Below are 23,489 nucleotides of genomic sequence, written 5' to 3'. Positions count from 1 at the left end.
GCCACCACGCCCGACTAATTTTTTGATTTATTGTAGAGATGAGGTCTCGCCAAGTTGCCCAGGCGGATCTCGAACCCGCGGGCTCAGGCAATCCACTCACCTCGGTCTCCCAAAGAGCAGGATTACAGGCTGAGCCACCAAGCCCGGCTAAATATACTCTTAACATAGTACCTGGCATGTAGAAAACAAACACGTGGAAATAAGTAATAAATGCCGGTTGAATAAATAAATACATGCTGAGAACGAATTGGATTATATATTGATACAGCAAACCAAAAGTACAATATGGAAATTTAGATTACATTTTAGTAGGCTAAATTTAGACATTGTAATGTTAGGGAATCCATGATTAAGTCTGTTAAACAATTTGTAGCTCTGACATGAATTGACAAGTTTGATAACTGCAACTCTTATTTTCAAGTATTGTAAAATTTCTGTGAAATTGCCCCAAAATTTGATTTATTTAGACTTTTTTACTGTGTGTTTGCAATAAAAACAAAAATACATGAAATTGTCATATAACATTCCTGAGACAAGAACCTTCTAGAAGTTCTCAAGTATAAGGTTTAACTATTACATTTTTTAAAACATCAAATTTTACTTTTTCATTTAAAATATAATAATGGGCACTTTTTCCTTACTGAATGACATATTAGTGGGAGCATTTTCCTATTAAAGAAAAAATTTCAGATTATAATAGATTGAGCTATTAAGACCAAATATTAGGCCAAGATATGCCTACAGCTAAGCACAAGAAAGTCTGAGTGCCCGGAAAAATGAAACTAGTGAGAATACTAGAAAGACTAGGTAAGGGAGATGGTTTAGTAGAAGGTTTCCTGTTTTATAACTTGAAGCTGAAAGCTACAGGTAAGTTGACCATCAGCCTCAGTGGCTCTGAAAGCCATGTCCAGGAGTTCTGCTTTCTGGCTTTTAAGGGTTAGTCTTGGTCTGTATTTTTTTTTCTAACTGACTCTGGCTTAGCTGTTTTCATCACAGATCTTTGGGATAAGCTGACAGTACTGGAAGATCTCCACAAAGAAAGAGGGACAAAATTCATAAGGCGCCAAGGTAGGTATCAGGCAAGAGAGTTTCTGACACGGGAATCTTGGTATGGATGTGTGGGGTGTGGGCTGTGTATGAACATACATGTACAGTTATTGTCATTTCTCTCTTTTCATATTTCTCCTTCCATCATTTTTGAAATAGTCACCCGCTGTATTTTTAGAGTAACAGATTCTGGGATTAGAGCTGGGTTCTGAGGTGACATGTAAGTTATTTCTGAGTGTTGCTTATATTACAAACTAAGGCCACATCAAAAAGTTTCAGAGAAAAACTAACTGATAATCAACTAAACCATGCTTTGCCTCCCTACTCACATTGAGTTACAAGAAAAAGATATATGAGGAAAATAAATTCATATCAGAATTAATTTTTAAAACCTTTGACAGTAGTTAACCCTGGAGAATAAGGAGGAGTGAGTGTTGTTTTGTATTTTCACCAATATACTACTTATTTATTTTGTAATAAGCAAATTATTACTTTTGAATTAAACTACAAAAGAACAACATGGGGAGATTTAGACTTCCAAGGCATATTTTATGATGCAATTCTATTATACCTTAACCTACCATCTTCTGGTAGCTGGTAACCAAAACCAAGAGATAAATTTTGTATGCTGAGGGAAAACAAAAAAATGAGGCATTTGTGGCCTTCAGCTTTCTCTGGCAAGGGTTATTGAGGTAAAAAGAGACTGAATTTAGAATAGGTTCTTGTACAATAAGCTAGAAAGTACTCCACTGAGAAACTAACAATATGCTATTACTGAGCTAAAGACAAGTGGTTTGCCTTTTTGATTTGTGAAAACAGTAGTAGATAACAGTTTGGCTGAATCTGATCATCTTTCTTGGCTAAAAAAATGTAAGCCATAGATAGTGAGGAGTTGTCATCCTTTTATGTGAGCTTTAATTCTTATCTCTCCACATTTTCGGTTGGTGTGACTCCGTAGCATCTAGAATTCGGTTTTTTTTTTTTTTGGTGTGCGTGTGCCATTTAAATCTGGCTTCATTACTTAGTAACCTTTGAGATTATTTTCATGGCAGATGAAGGGCTGCTGGTTATTTGCTAAAGTACAAATTGTAGTACCAATACTTTTTACAAACTAATTAAGATGAAGCTAGGTGATAGACAACTTCCAAGGGAGACCCAGGGCTATGAACCAAGCACTGGGACTGATTTGAGTCATCCTTCCTTCCTCAGGCAGTGCATTTTGGTGCGATGAATCACTGCCTAAAAGAGCTGGAAGATCTGACTTCTAATCGATTTTTGACAATAAACTAATCATTTCACATGTCATATTCTTGTGGCCTTCATATTTGAAATGGGAATAAAATGGGAGGAAAAAGATTTCAGCAATGGAGAATATGACTATAAAAGAGTCATAATGCAAAGAATAGTAATTCCAGTTATTAACATCCCAGCTTTTGTGGTCTCCAGCACAAAGAAGGTAAGCTGTACACATACAGGCCTTCCTTTCCCTTTACAAAATACCTAAGTAATTCCTGTTTTATGCCACATGATGGATAAAACAATAGCTTTATCTCTATTATATAATACAATGAAAAATAAGTAACAAAAGGGGTTAGCTATTATTCATTCATTCACTCATTCAATAGTGCCTGGCCTACTATTCATTCAATAGTGCCTGGCCTACTATGGGCCATATACTGCTTTAGGCATTAGGTGTACAAAACAGGAATAAAATCTCTGCTCTTAATAAGCTCACAGTCTTTTGGGTAGAGATGGTAAATAAATCAAATAATAAAATATTTAATATTTTAGTCATAGAGATAAAGCTGGGAAAAATATAAAACAGGGTAACCACACCAGAAAATGAATGGTGGTGGTAGTGGGGCATCTGGGTCAGAGTGGGCTGTCAAGGAAGGACTCTGAGGGAAAAATATCTGAACTGAGACCTGAATGATAAGATTATAAATAAATATTTCAGTAAAAAAAAATATAATAAGGTTATTGCTATTTGGAATACAAGGTTTCTTTTGAGTTCTCAAATGTCCAAAGTCAAAAAGGAAAGGAGTACTGAGTGATAAGAATGTGAAATGAGGGATATTTCTATTTTAGCTCCTAGAACACAGCTAATACATTAGGTTGAAATATACTGCTGATGTTTCATCGTTTTGACCTATAAAAGCAGCATTTCACATGGTTCAACTCAATGGCTGAAACTGAACAAAGATAGGTCATGTAGTGAAGTAAACACTATTTAGTGAAGTTTGCCAGGCCTAATTCACTCTTTAAGTATTGCAATTGCCCTCTTTGCCTAAATCCAAATCTGCATAAAATCTATATACAATTATATATTTCTAACACATATTGGACAGACTTACAATGTGTCAGATATGAATACTAAGTGCTTTCTGGCATCACCTCATGGAATCCTCATATAACCTCAAAAGCTAGGTACTGTTACCATATGACTTAATTAACTGAAGACACTGAGGTCTAGAGATGTTAAATAATTTGATCAAGCATACCACTTGTAAGTGGCAGAGTGACAAAGCAAAGATTTGAACTGAAAAATGTCTCTAGAAACTGTACTCTAAGTTAGGATCACTCATTATCTACAGATAAACATGTTTATTCATTTCATGAGCAATAATAATTACATCAAACTTGCTATAATTTCAGGGTTACATACTATTTATCCTTTCTTTTATATATAACCTTTCAAGAGTACCACAATTTTTAAATAGGTGATGTGATCTATGGTATGTATATGCATATATATATATATATACATGTTAAAAGAGTGAAAAACTACATGAACGAATATATTTGAAGATATAACATTATCAGTAATAGAGCTGCTCATACAGAAAGTAATGACAAGCAGTTCAACAAGTCTGGTGTAAACTATTCATAATCATTCCATTTCCCTCACCATTTGTTTACGAATGGGCACATGATGCAACTTTGGCCAGTGAAATCTGGGGATAAGTCTGCTGGAGGGATCTAGAGAAAGTTTCCCTTGATCTTACAAAAAGGACTAAAGATAGGAACTGGTCTTTGGCTTTTTGAATGTTGTCTTATGAAAAGTGATGCTTGGAGCTGTTGGCATTACAGAAAAGTTAACCCAGAGTCCTGATATTGGCAAGCTATGAAATTTACCCCAGAACAGCCCTACCCATAAAGTTCCTGTAAGTTAATAACTTTCTTCATTATTTAAGTCAAAAAATGAAGGAGGTATTATTAAAAATTCAAACTATAACCAGTATCAGAATTACAACTAGACTCTACTTTATATCTAATCTTCAGTGTTTTATGTCTCCCTAACAGTATTTCACCAAAATCAGACAAATAATATTAAAACAATAATTGCTGACTATGTTCTAGAATTTTCTGTGTATTTTTAAATACATACTTGTTATATAATCAGCCAAGGATGGTACTTGCAACTTCGCAAAAGTGACATACAAGGGAGGACCTCTAAAAGCCTGGAATTTATTTATAAAAATTTGTATTTATTCTTACATGTTTAAACTTCAGTCACCTTCAAAGTACTCTCCATTTGATGCAATGCACTTATCAAAATGCTGAAAAGCTAAGTACTATTACCATATTACTTAAAACAGTTTTTGAACTCGTCAATTTTGATGCCTTTTAATGTTTTTGTCGTTTTTTGTTTGTTTGTTCCACCTTTTCCTCTTAGGCAAAATGTTTCACTTTGAGTACTTTTTTCATCTGGGGAAACAAAAGACAGTCCCTTGAGGTGAGATCAGATGAATAGGGAGGGTGGGTAACGGGGGTCATGCTGTATTTTTTGTTCAAATACTGCTGAACACTCAGCATGATGTGGGCAAGTATGCTTGTAAATCACCCATCATGAAATGGGCAAATATGTTGAAAGAATCTCCAAAGAAATTCACTGAAGCCAAACAAAGCCTCTTGTAACAATGCTAACTGGTACACTGATGCTGACAGATTCCTAGAACACTTACCCAGTGGGAGAAGCCTGTACTACAAGGGGTCTGCCCTCTAAAAATTAATTCTGTTTTTTTGGGAGGTCCCACTCGTATTTAAGGTTCTCTGCTATTCTTTTCCTGATTTTATCAAGTCTTTTTATTCACATTGCTTATGTATTTCTCCATGTACTCCCTTTAGACTTTAACTATAATTTTAGATATTAATTGATGATTATGCTCTTTTAAATTCTTCGTATGCATGCATAATTTATCGTGACAATAAAAAACAGTGAAAGGTGATGCTACATTTTTCTTTATTTTCAACTTATTCCTTTTTATCCTTCAATACAATTTCATATTCTGGGAATAACTTCCCCTTGCCCACACATTTCCTACTTGAATGTTCTTAAAAATAAAATTCATGGCTTTTAGAAAATCTCCAGTAAATTACTCTAGGACCCTTAAAATGATTGAAGAGGATTAATCTATCATCTTCTGCACTGTATTGTAGTAATCTAGCCTCTCTGTCTAGATAATTTAAGATATTAGGCTACTGATCTGCATATTCTGTGTAGCTCTTAAGTTATTAATGATGTGCAAAGGATGTTGGATTAAAAAATAACTTTAAAATATACTTCTCAGATTTCATTCTAAAGGTATCAATTACTATTGATCAATCTAATATCAATCACATAACCTAATGTGTACAGTAGCTACAAAGGTAATACATTTTATACCCTCCCTAAAAAAAAAAAAAAAAAAAAAAGATAGGTTTTGCTGTAGATTCCTAAAACCAAGTTAAATATATGCATACATTAGGTGAGAATACTGGTAGGCAATCTTCAGGTCAATGGAAAAGAGAACATTGTAACTTCATTGAAAAAGTGAAGACACCAAGAATGTGTAGTTAGGAAACTGCATAGGAGGAAATCAGCAGGATTAAGGGATAAAGCTTTGAAAACTTCATCCAAATTGCCTAGTGCACACAACAAAGGAAAGAGAGATGTTCTAAGCTGACTTCAAGCTGTATTAACCAACACAGTATTTTAATGTTGTGGCAGATGATTCCTGGATAAAGTATATCTTTATATTTTGTATCATACTTCATGATTTATGCTCTTGAAAACGGAATAGGCTGACATAATTTAAAATTTAATTTAACAAAGGTATTGTAAGGCCCATACTTAGTACGGTTTGAAACTGCTAATTGGGATAATAGAAAATTACTTGTCTTCTCCCAAATGCCAGTGGAGTAGGTCAAGATAATTAATATGCAGGCTGACTTTTCAGTCAAAGGAAAACAAGTCAGGTCTCATCTGTGTACTTTTAGTACCATCCATTTCAGACTAAAATGAGTTCAGCTTGAGAAAAATCACAGTATGACTCAGTTAAATAATTGAATTTCAAAATAAGACAAAAGGTAGTTCAACCATGAGAACACAGATTGAAGTATGTTCTAAGGAAGGCTAAATTTACACTTCATAAGCAGGGCTAAATTCCAAATCCACAAGGAAACTAAAAAACAACTAGGGAATGGATTTAGGTACATCTTGTTTCTTAGATTGCTCTGTAAGATCATAAGCACTATATAGTATATATTGTATTCCATGAGGTAATGTAAAATATAAATGTTAATAAAGAGGTTTCGTAGATGACAAGATTCTTCACTCTGAAGGCATAAGACAGGTTCTATTTTCATGTTTTCTTCTATTACTCCTTTTGCCCACTTGCCTGATGCTTACTGTTTTAAATTTCTGGGCAAACTGAGAAATATGTTTGGAGCTAGACATTAAACTTATTTTCTCTGCAGTTCTGTACTTGATTAGTACAAATTTACTTTAGTAGGTCAAATCGAATGCTGGCCTGGAGCAGGACAGTTAGTAACATACTGCTGTTGGACTTCGATTTTTACAAGCACAGGTTGCCTGCTGAATTGTGCTGCAGCACAGTGAGGGCTCTGTGTTGGAAGGCATGCACAGAAATCTGAGGCTGATGTAATGGCCACAGCTTCATTCCTGTGCTTTGCTCTGCTGATATAACTCCAAGCAGCTTGATTTGAACCAGCAGCCTGAATATTTATTCCTAATGGCCAATCCAGGGCAGCCATGAACATGACATCCCTTTAGTAGACCCTAAAGATTCTTTTGAAAACATGTTTTTTAAAGCCAATGTTCCCCAAATGAAGTGTTCACCAAATTGCACATTCCTAAATATCAGAAATAGCAATGCAGAAAAACCATCAATAGAAAGGTAAACATATATTCCATTGAATAAGAAGCATTTTCCAGGCAAGCATGAAATACACTACTCTGTAGTGAACAGTTTGAAGTATACTGAGACAGCAAGTGGCAAGGTTTATGGAAAAATACACGGAAAGAAATGAGGCCTGAAAGATAGTGCAAGGCCACCTTCAGTGAAGCAGATCTGACTGAAGCAGCAGCAACTGCCCCATAGTATTGAACTGTAAAGACAAAATGTATAATACCAAATTTACTGATACACTTAACTAGGTCTTTTCTGCCTTATCACAATTATTCTACAAAAAGAGAGTCCACTGAAAAAGATGGAAATTACTAGATAACTACCCACTTAACTCATTTGGAACATGAAGAAATACACCCACTGACTTAGGAGTGCATCTATATGGCTAAACATAAATTCAATCCACAGAAAAAACACAAAACAGACTTTAGAAAAAAAAAAAATCAAAAACCATCTAACAAGAGAAGCTCTGTGGGCTACTGAAAACCTGAAAAAAGGGCAAACATGATACCGTGCTTTCATGTCCTAAGACATGCCTGTTCCTTTCTAGTCCTCCCCTACACAATGACAAGGACGAAGTGTTAAATGCCTAGCTTATCCGAAACAAGACAGCATTAGTGACTTGACCTGTAGGAATGATGAAATACTTTCTGAACACAATACTGTGTCTAATTTCAACATAGTTTATATAAAATGGCTGAGATAAAGTGTTTTCCTCAATATATTTGTAAAACAATACACAAACCTCACATACTTAGTCATAGCAGTTGTGTAATACCTAAACGATAGTAGAAATGAAGTTTTAGATTCATCTTTAGTTATATTTTAGAGAACAATATATTAATTTTGGTAATCATTAGAATGTTAAAAATGTATTATTATGCTTGACAGAATTCCTACAGAGGCCTAGCATGGCTCCTAAATATTTCTTCCATAGGAGTCGTTGATAATCTCTGACAGATGTGAATGTTGGGAGGGCTTGGCAGGTAATGGATGGTAATTACTTTTCCTGCACCAACAGCATACCTTTTATAATTTTTCTTATGGAAATTATGGCTAAAATATATTTCACATGGGAACTGCCTCAGCATATTAATTTTATTATAAGCAATTCTTATATTTGGTAGAATTATAATTTAATTCTCCTTAAATAATGCAGTGAAGACCCATACCTTAAAAGAAGGTCCACTCTATTTTCTTGTCAGTATTTTCTAAAGTTACTATCATTTTGAATGAGCCACCCTTGACACTGACATGGGGCTCCTGACTTACACTAATATATCCAGTAATCGAAGTCCTGTATACTTGCAAAATGAGCTGAAGGCTGCATTCTGATTGTATCCTTTAAAAAGAGAAGTCAAATGTACTAGGGGCACCACACCAGTAACTACAGTTTCATCGCCAATGGCTCAAGTCATCTGCACTACTTGGCCCAGACTGTATTTTGAATAAAGAGATGTAAACGTTTGATACTATTTCTTCATATATATATTTGAATTTTACATTCAGGACTTATAGTCAAATCTAGATTTTCTTTCTAACTAAAATAATTGAGTTATAACCTCTACCTTAAACTAGCCTGCATTTCTGGACTGATGCATCACATTCATTATAAACAGATCCTTGGTATGGCATGTTGAATAAAGAACTTAATAACTAATAAACATAGTCTTAATACCAGCAAGACTGAGGGTTACTTAATTGGCTTGTCTCTCAAGAGTTGATTTACATAAATTGAGTTTTCTAATCAACATACATACCAAGAAAATAGATGGATGCTTTTGGCAAATTAGTTTCTAGAAACAAGTTCAGCTATTTGGAGTTGACAGAAATGCTATAATCTCTCCTTGGAAAAAATTGTCTTTTGGATTTCTCCATTAAATCTTCTGTTAGTGAAAAGGGAAGATACAGCCGGGCTCGGTGGTTCAGCCTGTAATCCTGCGCTTTGGGAGGCCGAGGTGAGTGAATTGCCTGAGCCTGCGGGTTCGAGACCTGCCTGGGCAACTTGGCAAGACCTCATCTCTACAATAAATCAAAAATTAGCTGGGCGTGGTAGCGCACGCCTGTAGTTCCAGCTACTTGGAAGGCTGAGGCGGAAGGATCGCCGGAGCCCAGCAGGTCGAGGCTGTGGTGGCCAGGAGCAGCCACTACACTCCAGTCTGGGCAACAGAGTGAGACTTCAACTCAAATAAAAAAAAAAAGAAAAGAAAAGGGAAGATATATATATATATGTATATGTGTAGGGGTGTGTGTGTGTGTGTGTGTGTGTGTGTGTGTGTGTATTGTATGTGTATTCACTTATTCAACCATGGTTCTGCTAACACCCTGCTGGAAGCATTTATAGTTTCTTAACCCAACTCAATAGGCAACCACTGTGGGCTAACGAGATGATGCATGCAAGCAAGAAAAAAGTGGATAAGGAAGAAAAAAAATAAATACCATTAACCTTAAATGGCAAATGAATAGCTGGAGAAAAAAATTTGCTCCAGTTGTGGGTGTCATGGGATATAAGCTTCAATACTCATCATTTTCCCCCAAGTTATTGAAATTCTGAAAGTAGGACTCCAAGGGAGACAACTTATTATACAGCAAGACCAATATTTTAAGAAAAAAGGGAAACGAAATTCTACTTTCTTTGAATAAGAAGATTGAAAAGGTTAGGACTTTGTGTACACAGGCTAAGAATCTCCAGAAACATACTTACTTTTTTCTCCTATGTTTTCCCCTGCTGCCTCCCCTTCCTCCTCCTCCTCCTCCTCTTCTTCCACCTCTGGGGGTTGCACGTCATCCTGTGGGTCACAGGCACTAACTGGCGCATTCAGACAGCAGTGGTTGAACCCGCTATCTCGAGGCAGAGTAAAACTACGAGGCTTTCCCCCATTTCCATTTAGCACTTGCATCCTCTCGCTCTCAGCTAAGGGGTATGGCCCGTAGTGATCCTGTAGGTGGCACTTTTGAGTTGGAAGGGTGGACTGTCGTCTGTGCTCTGGAGAGATGGTCGCGGAGTCAGAGAAGACAGAATCCTCCAGGGGCAGAGTCTGAAGATAGTGTAAGCCTGAACTTGTCAGTGGTGTCTCAATTAAATCCTGCCAGGAGCGGCGCTGACTGGCTGTCTTGCGAATGGGGGACACTGCACTGCTCCCGGTTACTTCCTGGCGAAACTCCTCATGAGAAGACTGAGATTGAGAGGTCTCCGTGGAGGAAAGTCGGCTGTGTTTTGCTTCCACGTAAGGACTGGCACAACTCATCTGTGGAAAGGAGCCTCTGATTAGTCTCCACCAAAATAACAGACCAACTCTATCGTCAAGGAACACATTCAGTTTTTATCAGGTAACACTTAAGTGGGTGAACTCTAGTACTGTCAAGTTAACAACTGGGCAAGTTTGCAGATGTCTCAAAGTTAGTCCCCAGAGAACACTTTAAGAGACATAGATGTATTGAAATGCAGCTATACCAAGCTCTTGTGAAGAAGCTGACATACTAATGCAAACATTTACAACACTGAAAGTATAAGAAAATATGCTTACATAAGAAATATTCTGCAACTAAAAAGTTTTCAGTTTTAAACTCTACACATTTTGAAATCTTGAAGAAGTATTGTCCCCAGATTCATATTTCTGGATTTTATGTAGCTTGGGGGTAAGGACAAAGAGAAAATCTTTTGGATATGATAATAAGTTGCCTAGAAACAGAAACTTTTCTTTTCTTCTAAGGGTGGCACAGAAAAGCTGTCTGATGGTCTTTCTTTCAAGAGGGTTAAAAATGTAGACAGGATGAGATTATACCTTGCTGGGGATTAGACTTAGCATGAGCATAGGCACTGCGGGGTACATAAACACAGAAGGCAATGGGATTTTTTATCCCTGGAATTTAAAGTTTGGGAATATATGTTATAGCACAAAGCACAACAAGGAAAAAGGACTAGTATCAAATAGACACTGTAAAATAGTTGTAGGCACCCCTATTGCCACAATACTCTAGCTCTGGGAGTTAACATACCAGTCCTGGCTCCTTTCTGGCAGAGAAGCCTGATTTGTTAAATGTAATAATCACAAATGGAGATGAGGTGGCTGCCAAAACAAGACTGGCTGAGGTGAAATTGCAAGCCACCCCTCCTGGAAAAGGGATAGAAATTACTTGGCATCCTCTGAAGGCAGTCAGTTCTCTTCCCACATGTTAACAATAATGTGAATAGTGTTCTTCTTGAAATCCACAAGTTGCTATGTTTAAAGAATGAAGCTGAAGTTCCCCTTTCTTCTTCTTTTATAAATATTTTTATAAGTGAATTATTCAGATCCTGATGTTTTAGAAAAAGAGGGAAATATTAGTTACCCTCCTGGAATAATATCCAGCTTCCATTTCCCATGTAGAAGACTCAGTCTCAAGATGGGCAGAATTGATTCAAATGGTAACATGAGTAGGAACATACAGTGTAAACAGGAACACTGAGACATTCTCCATGATGCTGATGGGAAATGGGCATAAAGTAGGATACTACCAAGTGAACTAGTGCAGCTATTTATTTACCTTATGAAAAGATCAAAATACAGTCCATACACAGGGTAATTTACAAAGGCTAAAGAAGTCTGGAGCATCATATAAACATGCACCTTAAACCAGACCCCATGGCTGCCTAAAAAATTACATGCCAAAATATCTTCAAAATAGATATAATACTAATTTTTATGAACTGCTTCCAAAGGACATAGGAATGAACTTTATTAATTTGGAACAGATAAAGTCAATTAATATATCTTTTTCTAAGAAAACTTTTTTTTGTTGTTAACATCTCCATTAAGGCTACTTTAACCCAAATAGTATATTTTTTTAATAGGACAGGTGAGAGACTTATTCTGCCTGGAATTCTAGATACTTATTCTATAATAAGAATCAATATTGCCCATCTTGAGTCCGAGTCTTCCACATAGGAAAAGGAAACTGAAATTAGGTGACAATAACAGCCAACCTAATTAAAGTTTTGTATTACTCCAGGGGACTAATTCATATTCTCCTTCTTTTTCTAAAACATCAGGATCTGAGTAATTCTATAAAAATGTTTGTAAAACAGGAAGAAAAATAAACTATAGCTTTACTAAACAACTCTTTAAACATGGTGTTTCTCCTGATGAAATATTCCTTGTATAGTTACGCAAATTCCTTACTGATTTTAGACATCCGATTTTCTTTTCCCTTAAGAAGCATAAGACTTGACATGTAACCCACTTCATATTTCTTGAACATACTAAAGGATGTTTTAGGTCTAAGAATCTGGTGATATATTATGCATATTCCTGTTGCTAACTTACAGAGGGAGGCCGTGGGTATGTATCGTACGGGGGTGGAGGACTGTCTTGTTTTGGTGTTGACGGAGTATCGGCTTCTTCCTTGTCACTCTCACTCCAGTAATCTGAAAATTCACACACACAGATACATCAACATTCTATTAAGTGTCTATAGCCACATTTTCAGGAACATACACTAACATTAAAAAAAACAACTTAAATTTCATTCATTCCAGCACTACCCTACCCCAGGCCCACCAACTTTATTTTATTTTCAACTGGGTTTTGAAGAGAAAAGAAGAGTACAATCACCTAATTCCAATTTCCTTTTAAAGCAAGTGATTATATATAATTGTAATTTTAGGGTGTTAAAAATAAGCCAAATATGTTTCAAGTGTTTCAGATTCCAGACCAAATTATTCTGAAGCTTCCATTATCACATCATACTTCTCAAAGGCATATCATTTTTCTTAAAGACAAATAAATAATCAAAGAAAAGCAATAAATACATTGCTGTAGATCTCTACAGATATTAACACCTCCAAAAACAATGCTCTTAATTCTCTTTTCTGGCTTCAATTAACTGGTTATCTAACAATCACTCTTTTCAGAGTCATGCTGACATGAAATCTCTATAGCACTATACTCCCACCTTTCCTTGGAAACACATGGCAAACCTAGATTCTTGCCAAATGCAAAAGGGCAAATCTGCTGATGTGGGCTGCAAGTCTCAAACTTCCAGAACTATTTAAAAGGGTAGCAAATGTAAGTTGCTAGACAAAGTGACTTGGCATACCTCAGGCAAGAGGGAGGGGAAGAACTCTGAGAGACACATTACTAGAATAAGTAAAATGCTGCAAAAGGAACAATAATCGGAATCTGTTCCACTAATATCTCAAACATGCTGTAACTGCTGGGTTTATTCTTTATGTGATTTACAAGAAAAAACCCCAAAGTAATACCCACATCAATTTCAGATGATAAAAGAGAAAGGTATTAAAATCAAAGATTCCTCAGGGAGGCAGCCCACAGACTGGGAAAAAATATCTGCCAACTGTATGTCTAACAAAGGCCTAACATCTAGGATCTACAAGGAACTCAAATGTGCCGAAAACAAAAAACAAACAAACAGCCCCATTACAAAGTGGGCAAAAGATATGAATAGACGGTTCTCAAAAGAAGACGTATGAGCAGTCAACAGATACATGAAAAAATGCTCAGTTTCACTAGCCGTCAAAGAAATGCAAATTAAAACTACACTGAGATACCACCTAACTCCAGTCAGGATGGGTATCATCAATAACTCAAAAAACAGATGCTGGAGAGGATGCAGCGAAAAGGGAACACTTCTACACTGTTGGTGGGAGTGTAAACTAGTAAAGTCTCTGTGGAAAACAGTGTGGCGATTCCTAAAAGATCTAAACATCGACCTTCCATACGACCCCACAAATCCCCTACTGGGAATATACCTGGAAGAACTCACATCACTCTATAAAAAAGATACCTGCATACGTATGTTTATCACAGCATTGTTCACAGTAGCAAGAACATGGAACCAACTGTGTTGCCCAGCAAAAGAGGACTGGATAAAAAAATGTGGTACAGAATGGAATATTACGCAGCCATAAAGAAGAACAAAATCATGAACTTCACAGCAACCTGGATGGACTTAGAGTCTATAATATTGAGTGATCTTTCACAGAAACAAAGAACACATGTTCTCACTCATAAGTGAACCTTGAACAATTGCCATAATACTATAAGAGAATGATTGGCAGTAGTGGGAAACTGCCTGGAGGGGGATGGGGAGCTGGGATTGGCAGTAGTGGGAATCTGCCTGGGGAAGAGGGAGCATACCTCATTAACAAGGGTACCTACATAATGAACATTTGTATACCTAACTCTGAACTGTACCTCACATCTTTAAAATAAAAAAAAAAAACAAAGGTTCCTTATACTTGTGGAAATTTAAATCACAAAAAAACTATCACGAGGCTTAGCTAATATTCAGATTTAGGTGAAAAATCACAGCACATATATTTACAGGAGCTCCCCTCCATCCAGGAATCCCCACATTGTAATATTTTCATATATTTTCCCTGAGGTTCTGATTAATATTAATAATAAATATAACTAACATGTATTTAGAAATTACTTTATGTAGAATAGAAAGTAACAGAGCTGGAGTTTGAACTAAGAAATTGCCTTACCCTAAAGTTCTGAGGACTAAGTTTGCTGGAACTCCTGTATAACATAGCAGGAGAGTTTGATGTGAAGTATATTGATGATCATTTTATCCCCCTACCTCCTCTTTCTATATACCTCGGGTTATTGTGAAAAGAAATTCTTCAGCAATAGAGATTGGGAATAAAACAAATTGTACATTATATTCGGGCCTCAAAACACAAGGACTCTGAAAATTAGGTTCCTTTTAAAATTATTTCTTTTGAGTAAAATATAAGCAAGGACTAATGAATCCAAATTTGATATCTGTTTTTCCCACAGGATCATGCCAGTGACAGGCAGCATACCAAGTCTTCCCTCAAATATGAATTGACACAGTTGCACAGAAATCGACCCAGCAAATGCTGAACTACATACTCAGGCAGGTGTAGGCACAATTCTTAGCCAGACCACATACCATCTCTGTGCTCTTGTGATGGTTACTTAACCTCTCTGAGTATGTTTTGTCATCTGTAAAAAGGGACTAATGATAACTGCCTTTCACTTAGAGTCTATAATACTGAGTTATCTTTCACAGAAACAAAGAACTGAGTATCACATGTTCTCACTAGAAAGCGGACCTTGAGCAATTATCGTAATACTATGAAAGAGTGATTGGCAGTAGCTGGAAACTACTGGAAGGGAGGCAGGGAAGCGGGATTGGCAGTAGTGGAAATCTGCCTGGGGAAGGGAGGGCACACCTCATCAACAAGAGTACCTGCATAATGAACATTTGTATACCTAACCCTGAACTGTATCCCACATCTTTAAAAAAAAAGAAATTGAAAAAGAAAAAAAAAGCAATAACTGCCTTTCAGAGTTGTGTGTATGGTGGCATTAAATAAGGTAACATATATTTAAGTGCCTTGTATCTTGATAGCACTCAATAAATATCAGGACCCCCTTATCTTGAGTATAACTGTAGTAGCATGCCAGACCTGGTGTTCATCTTCTCAGATGTTTTCTCTTGTAGTCTCAGCAATAAAAAGTGAAATCTGAAACCCTTGAGTCTGGGGTGGGTAGTTGTGAGAGCTTGAAATACTACTGGGAAGTTAATGCTGGAGGTAAAGGGAACAAGCATGCCTGCCCCCGCCCCCCACCTCACACACAAAGCAAAGATCACTCTGTCCTCATCCTTCCCACTATTTCCAGGAAATGTGGCACCTGTGCTGAGTATCTCTTTGATGTTTGCATACTTTGGAGTGTTAAAGAGTTAATACCTCAAGTGGTCCTTAAGAGTACACTGAGAAGGAGATGATCACCATTTTATCAAGGGCTCTATAGTTGTGCTATAAGTGACAGATTTTGGGAGGGTCTCTCTCTGCCCGGCTAAATTAGGAAGAATTTTAGTCCCACTATTTGATGTAATTCTTGGTTTATTAAAAAGCACCATCAATCTAAAGTTGTCTTGGATTGCCTAAGAAAAGTGAAATACCACTTTGCAAATTATCTTCTTTTCTTACACTAAGCTGTGTGTCTTTGAGAAAGCAATGCCAGAGAAGAGGCTACATAGAAAATTTAGTTAAGTTTTTCCAGGTTTGTATGAAAAATCAGAGACACATCATTGATAAGAGGCTGAAACAGGTCTGTTTTTGATTTTAAGAGCAAATTAATTTATTTTTCTTAGTTGTCTATATAGCACAAAATAAAAACAATTTTAATGTCTCTTGCAATGATATATAATTTTATAAGCAATCATAAAAAGCAGTGTTACCGCTAGAAGAGGAAAATTTCCACTTTACCCTCTCATGTTGATATAAAAGGATAATATGAGAAAAAAACTTTTAAATTTAGAACCATCAAAGAAATACAATGTATTCATTAAGTTTTATGTGATTAAAGTTTTGCAAAGATCTTATATGTGATAGAAAATAATGTATCATGAGTGTCTGTCTTGAATCTGGAAAAAATAGAGGAATACTCAGTAGACAGCCAAATTGTTATCCTGGTTGAATCTAGTGTAACTCTGTTTTCTCTATAAAACAATGGATATTAAAAAAGAACTCCACATCTTTTACACTTCTGTAATTAAAGACAGTAATTCACTAAACTTTTATTTAAGTCAGTGAAAGAGTCAGTTCTAAGCTGCACTGGGTATTTAAATAGAAACAGTGTTTGGCAGCTATTCTTTTGCATCTTGGTGAAATATTCCCAATCCTCAAAGAGCTTTATTTTGCATGAAGCTTAATTTCAATACTGATAATGGTACTCAGGATATAGCAAATAACTCTACAGAAATGTGGAGCAAACATGTGCATCTAGTAGTTTTCTAAATAGAATACCATGAGATGCAATCATGCAGAAGGCAGGAAGTCTAATATGTTTCTGACTTACATGAAAGTACCTGAGGAACATATACTCTATGTGGGAATAAGAATTATTACAAAGATTCTGGTTGCATTGAATTTTAACTATTAGCTTCTGCCTATGATTTTCTACCACACTCCAGTAGGCACTAACATACATACTCACATGACAGACCAGTGTGGCATGAATACACAGAATAAATAATTTTTGGAATCTGCATGTGCAATATAACTTACCAGTTCTCTTATCCATAATGAAATCTCGTTATATAATGCCAAGTACAAAGGAAATTCACCAAAATCAAGACCAAGCTCAGCTTCAAAGTAATGTCATGTGATAACAGACATTAACACTGAAAATACAAGCTTCCTTACTCATGCAGATAAATTTTTCAAAGATTCATTTTTTAAATCAGTACCTTGCCCACACTTCTAATTCCTGCATTTAAAAAAATCAGGAAACAAATCTATAAGTAATTTTAAAGAACTGTTTTATGCCTTTTAAAGAAATTTGAAAAGGAAGACTGGTATTTTTTTCAGCACTCTTACCACAAATTTAGGCCTATGAATTACACTTAGGCATGAAGGTGGGAAATAAACTTTTAACCATTAAGAAATGTGTTTTAAAAACTAGTTTGACTATTCATAGTCTTGGCTAGAATTTGCCTATGTACACTGATTTGATGGAGATGGCTTTCATATCATTTTTAGAATTATCCATGCTGCTACTACCACTTGGGAGTTTTAGTTAGTTCCTTGAGACCACACCTTTCCCATTCTGCAAGAACCAGTTCAGAAAATACAGCCAACATAAACCTTTTCCCCATTCCCCTCCTGGAACGACTCTCTCCAGCTTCATTCCCACAGAAATTGATTTGTACTTTATTATGTTTCACTTTCTATAACGTACTAAGAGTATCTTTCCTACTGTAATTGCAGACAGATGGGTGTCTGGTTCACCTTAGATATTTAGAGTGCTAGTTGAGGGCCTTACACAGAAGCACTTAATACTGAATAAAATATCTTCTCTCCCTCTCCACTGCCAACTTTACATCACGCTTATTGACTACTTTCTCCAGCAAGCATTTTCTCATTACCCTGACTCCTTCTCAGGCTTAAAAAATTTGCATACATCCAGCAACATTTTTTAATCAGTTGCACACTGTGTAAAAATTAGTGCTCATTTGCTTTTATGTTGCTCTTTAATTTTTTAAAAGTAATTTCAAGTATGCATTTTTGAGGTCCTCAATAAGATGAAAAATTCCCATAGGCAGAAACCATGTTTTGCTATTTATCTGAGATCTTCCTGAACTATCTTCTCGCCCTACACATATCCACCAATCCCTCTACCCTCATCCCATGGCCTAAACCAAGGGTTGGTAAACCTTGACCTGCAGGTCAAAGGCGGCCCTCTGCTCATTTTTACACGGCCTGTGGATCAAGAATGGTTTTTACATTTTATATGGGTAAAACACATGGAAAAGAAGAATATTTTCAAAGTGTGAAAAATGATATGAACTTCAAATCTCAGTGTCTCTAAATAAAACTTTATTGGAACATAGCCATGTATGTATAGCTGCTTTCATAGCAGAGCTGAATAGCTATGAGAGAGACTGTATGGTCTACTAACTTCATAATATTATTTGGTTCATTAGAGAAAAAATTTACTGACCTCTGTCTAAACATTTGCAGACATACTGGTTTTAGGATCTGGTTGTCTTCTTTAGATCTCAACTACTTTAGTTTTTAGATGTTTTTAAAAAGTTCTGGCCAACATTTTACTCTGAGAGGAAACAGGTTTTTAAGAATTTCCACATCAAAAAATTGGCTATGCCCACTTCTGACACAATTACACATAGGTTAGTATCTGTATATGTATATGTCAATCTATGGAATTCTTTTAACTTTAGGATATCTCAATTTCAAAAAACGATTCATGCTTCCAAGGGATATACAACAAACACCCTTTGGGAAATGTGAAGCCATCTCAGACTTCGTTCATTAGATTTCAATTCTGCATCATGACATTATGTTACATAAATCTGAGCTCAATGCCAAAACAAATTCTGTAAGATCACAGAGTTACATAGTACCAGAGCTGTAGAACATACCAAATTAGACAATTTATGAAAGGAGGGATTAATTTAATCTCTTTGCATAAAAGGCCACTTAAATGTCTGTGAAACTTCTAAATAGAAAAAACAAACAAAAAACAGCTCATGACCAAGGACTTGGACTTAAGTCTATCTATACACAGGACCTAATATAGGCTTTTTAATTTTTAAGATTTTGTTTCCTTATTGGAAATAGATGAAAGGAGAGGGAGACAAACAGGAGAGAACTACTCATTAGCTGCTCCAAAAATGTGAGAGTTCAGTCCTTATCTTTTCAAGTTATTAAACCTTGTAAGATGCTATAGTCTGGATTCAAAGTGCCCAGAAGGGAAATAATGACAAATTAACACGTGCATTTTCTCTTAAGTGATAGCAGAGTCATTGTATAAGATAATACCGAGAAAAAAGTATAACATAATTGTCAAAAAAAGGTATTCATTTACCTTGTTCTTGCTTAATCCTCTCTCTTTCTGCATATCCTGCAGTCAGCATATTAATTCTGTTAAGCCACCTGAAAAAAAATTAAACTCAGTAACATTGTAACTTGACTTCTTATACTTTACTTTCTAGAAATATTTATTTTAAGATGTCTAAGAATATATGGAATTATTCTATACATAAGATGTGTTATTTGCTACTCTTGATACATGGAGTCTTCAATGAGCTATACTTCATTGTATTACAAATTGCTCCCACAGCACAGATGCTAATTCAATAGAAAAGTCTTGGGCAAAGCTGTTAATATCTATAACACAAAGGGTTTTGAGATAACTAAAGCCTCATAAATTCTGTTGCTTCAAATGTAGAAGTACTCCAAATATTCCTGTTATTCTTTTTCTTAGGAACAAACACTCTTTTAGAGATATTTAAACAATATTAGGTTTAATTTATCCTGATGAGGGCACAAAATATGAACTTTGCCTGTCAAAATAATAGTTCTACTAAGAAACAATAGTTTTGATTAAGCTAATTTAAGTTAAATGATTCAGTGGAAGACATCTTGTGAGTACTTCAGAAACTCTAAATACAAGGGTGTCAGCATATACAATTTAATCTCTGTTTAGATACTCAAAATGTATTTTTGTGAACAATAGTAAGTTAAAAATAAATCTTAGTTCTTCTTTCCTCTTTCAGTAGTGCTGCTATTGCCAGTGTAGGGACTGCCTGAGGCAGAGCAGTTTCAATCTCTTTTGTCTCACCAGGGCTCTCCCTGTGTTCATCATTCCAACTACTTACACTGCATCAGATTATCAAATCACAATATCTTTTGAAAATTTTTGAGTCGGAGTCTCACTCTGTCGCCCAGGCTTGTGTGCAGTGGTATGCTCACGACTACCACAGCATTGACCTGCTGGGCTCAGGCGGTCCTTCTGCCTCAGTCTTTCAAGTAACTGTAACTACAGATGTGCACCACCACAGCTGGCTAATTTTTTGATTTACTGTAGAGATGAGGTCTCCCCATATTGCCTAGGCTGGTCTTGAACCCCTGGGCTCAGGCAATCCTTTCGCCTCTGCCTCCTAAAGTTCTGAGATTGTTGGTGTGAGTCACAGTGCCTGGCTTAAATCACAAAATCTTTAAACAATGTGATAATCTCCCATTGGTCAATTCCAGGCCATGATCCATATACATTCGCAAATCAGAAACTGAGGAAAAACCCACCTTCCAAACTAGCTTGGGTAAGTTTGGAATCACTAGTATAGTTAAAGTCATTACATCGTGGAATCATCTGTTCTAGATATACTTTTAAGAAAAACTTGTGTTTAAGAACTTTTTCTCCTAAGATCATATATTCCCTGTCAAGTGGAAGATGACATTCTTTGAAGGGACTCATATATTCTATCATTTATGCCAAGCAGTGTTAACTGTGCATCAGATACTTAGAATATCCTAAAAAGGAGGAATCTTGTGTTTAAATAGACAAAATCGCATCTCTGGAAAGTTAAGCTTTAATTTTAAGAATAGGTCAATTAAAGCCCAATTTTATTTTGGCAAAACCTGCAATGTAATTATCACCTCAAGCACATTTGTGAAGTGAAGAGGAACTGAAGTAGAAAGGAATAAAACAGAGATTATCAAATGAATTCAATAGTACGTTATACACACACACATACTCCAGAAAAGTAATAAGTCAAAAAGTCAACTTCATGACAAACATTGAAAAATGACTCTAATCATTAGTAAAAGGTTAGAAATCTAGTACATAGCTCATTTGTAGTGAGAAAGGGGTTAAAACTGTACTAAAAGGCAAATCTTACCACTTCTAGGAAAGACTGGCCATTTGCTATTTGGGTAAAAATACTACTACTACTAAAAAAAATTATCACTGAATTTTAATCAAGTGCCTTGTATTTACTACCTTAAAAAATATCACTAAAATGTCATTTTATCAGAAGTCTAAAGAACAAAGAGCTTCTTATGAGTTGAATCAGGAAGCAAAAAAGGGGCTTCTTCAATTTTTTTTTTTTTTTTTTGAGTTGGAGTCTCATTCAGTCGCCCAGACCGGAGTGCCATGGCCGCTCCCGGCCACTGCAGCCTTGACCTGCTGCGCTCCGGCAATCCTTCCACCTTAGCCTTCGAAGTAGCTGGAATTACAGGCACGTGTAACCACACCCGGCTGATTTTTTTATTTATTGTATAGATGAGGTCTGGCCAAGTTGCCCAGGCGGGTCTCGAACCCGAGGGTTCGGGCAATCCACTCACCTCAGCCTCCCAAAGCGCGGGATTACAGGCTAAGCCACCAAGCCCAGCAAATTCAACAACATTTATTAAGTGCCAGTTATGTGAACAATGAACTATGTATGCTTCAGGGACACAGAAATAAATAAGACATAGTTTATGCCTTCAGTGAACTCTAAAATTGCTAAATTTCATAAAACAGTTGAAAGTTTAAACTACTTTTAGGAAGAAAAAAGTTTAGAAAGTGTGGATATACACAGGCCACTGGATCGAGCCACAAGAGGCTGAGTGCTACACAATTGCTGATGCTGTCTTAGATAAACTTATTCTTTAGTCTTTAGCTGGAAGATACTTACTGATATGTTTGCTACAGTTATAATTTGGCATTTTAGGCTATGAAATATATGAAGGCAGACATATGTGCATTAAATAAATAACTCAATAAATTTAAGAGTCAGTATGTGCCAGGTATTGTTCTAGGCACCAGAGGTAAGCAAAACAAAGTGCCTACTTTTATGATGCCTATATCTTAGTGAGGGAGACAGATAATAAATAGGTATACAAATAAACATGTGAAGCAATAGCAAATGCTGTTTAAAAAAAAACAAGCAAGTTAAAATAGAATGGCAAAGATGCCAGGAATAAGAGGAAGCAATTGATTTTAGGTAAGATGGTCAGGGATACAGATATTGAATTTGGAATCTTTTCAATATGTTGATGGGAAGTTCTTTAATATTATGTCCAAATTCAGTACCTTACCAAATCATCAGTATGTCAGAACAAGAAAAATATAGGTAAGAGGATATTGAACCTGCAATGAAACTTCTAACAAGATGTCCAGAACTAACACAGAATAATGTATTGAGAGGGAAATAAGAGGAAGAATCATAGGAGAAATGTATAAATAATAATTACCAGATAGAAACTGGTGAGTCCTTACAATAACAAGAACATCTGTACTGACATGGCAAGGAATGTAAGGGCCAAATAAATCCAGTAAATAAGTTTTCAGAATACTTGAAAAATATGATGTTTTGTTTTCTCCCCACAAGATTTCACACAGACCAGAAAAAAATCACTTTTTTTTAAGTGCTCATTTCTGATAAAACAGATGGGTAGTAGTGGGGGAATCAAAAGTATTATTTCAAATTACCTCACAAACTTACAATTGCTCAAAAATAAAAGGTGAAATTTTAATATTCTATGTGTATATGTAAACATATATGTATGTATCCATTTATTTGGGTATTTGGGTATGTATGTGTGTATATACTCAAATCTTACAGAGGAAAATTAAATTTAAAGATTACATTTGATTCCTATTATTAGGTCCTGTCACCACTGGCATTATACATTTTTTTAAATTAGGAAAAGAAAAATATATTTTTCTGTATCATGGTGTATTTTCATGAAAAGTAGACATGATGCTGTTTAAAAATATGAAATAATCAGATAAAACATATATTTACTGCTGGGCTCGGTGGCTCAGCCTGTAATCCCGTGCCTTTGGGAGGCTGAGGTGAGTGGATTGCCTGAGCCCGCGGGTTCGAGACCCGCCTGGGCAGCGAGACCTCATCTCTACAATAAATCAAAAAAATCAGCCGGGCATGGTAGCGCATGCCTGTAATTCTGGCTACTCGGAAGGCTGA

At 36.0% G+C, this 23,489-nt stretch overlaps 1 protein-coding gene across 4 annotated transcripts in view; it reads right to left on the bottom strand.

Annotated features, from left to right (window-relative positions):
- LOC103251897 (connector enhancer of kinase suppressor of ras 2) overlaps positions 1 to 23,489 on the bottom strand; it is a 145,670-nt gene that overhangs the window by 20,735 nt on the left and 101,446 nt on the right. For all 4 annotated transcript variants that reach the window (XM_021708796.1, XM_021708797.1, XM_021708799.1 and 1 more), the window contains 3 exons: positions 19,607 to 19,674; positions 12,545 to 12,645; positions 9,943 to 10,486 (listed from right to left, as the gene is read on the bottom strand). In XM_021708796.1, the coding sequence (XP_021564471.1) occupies positions 9,943 to 10,486; positions 12,545 to 12,645; positions 19,607 to 19,674 (713 nt within the window). The remainder of the gene's footprint in view (positions 1 to 9,942; positions 10,487 to 12,544; positions 12,646 to 19,606; positions 19,675 to 23,489) is intronic.

This window comes from Carlito syrichta, unplaced genomic scaffold (assembly GCF_000164805.1).
Source record: "Carlito syrichta isolate Samal-C Ts95f unplaced genomic scaffold, Tarsius_syrichta-2.0.1 Scaffold148222, whole genome shotgun sequence".
NCBI lineage: Eukaryota > Metazoa > Chordata > Mammalia > Primates > Tarsiidae > Carlito > Carlito syrichta.
This window is presented reverse-complemented; position numbering and strand designations above follow the sequence as displayed.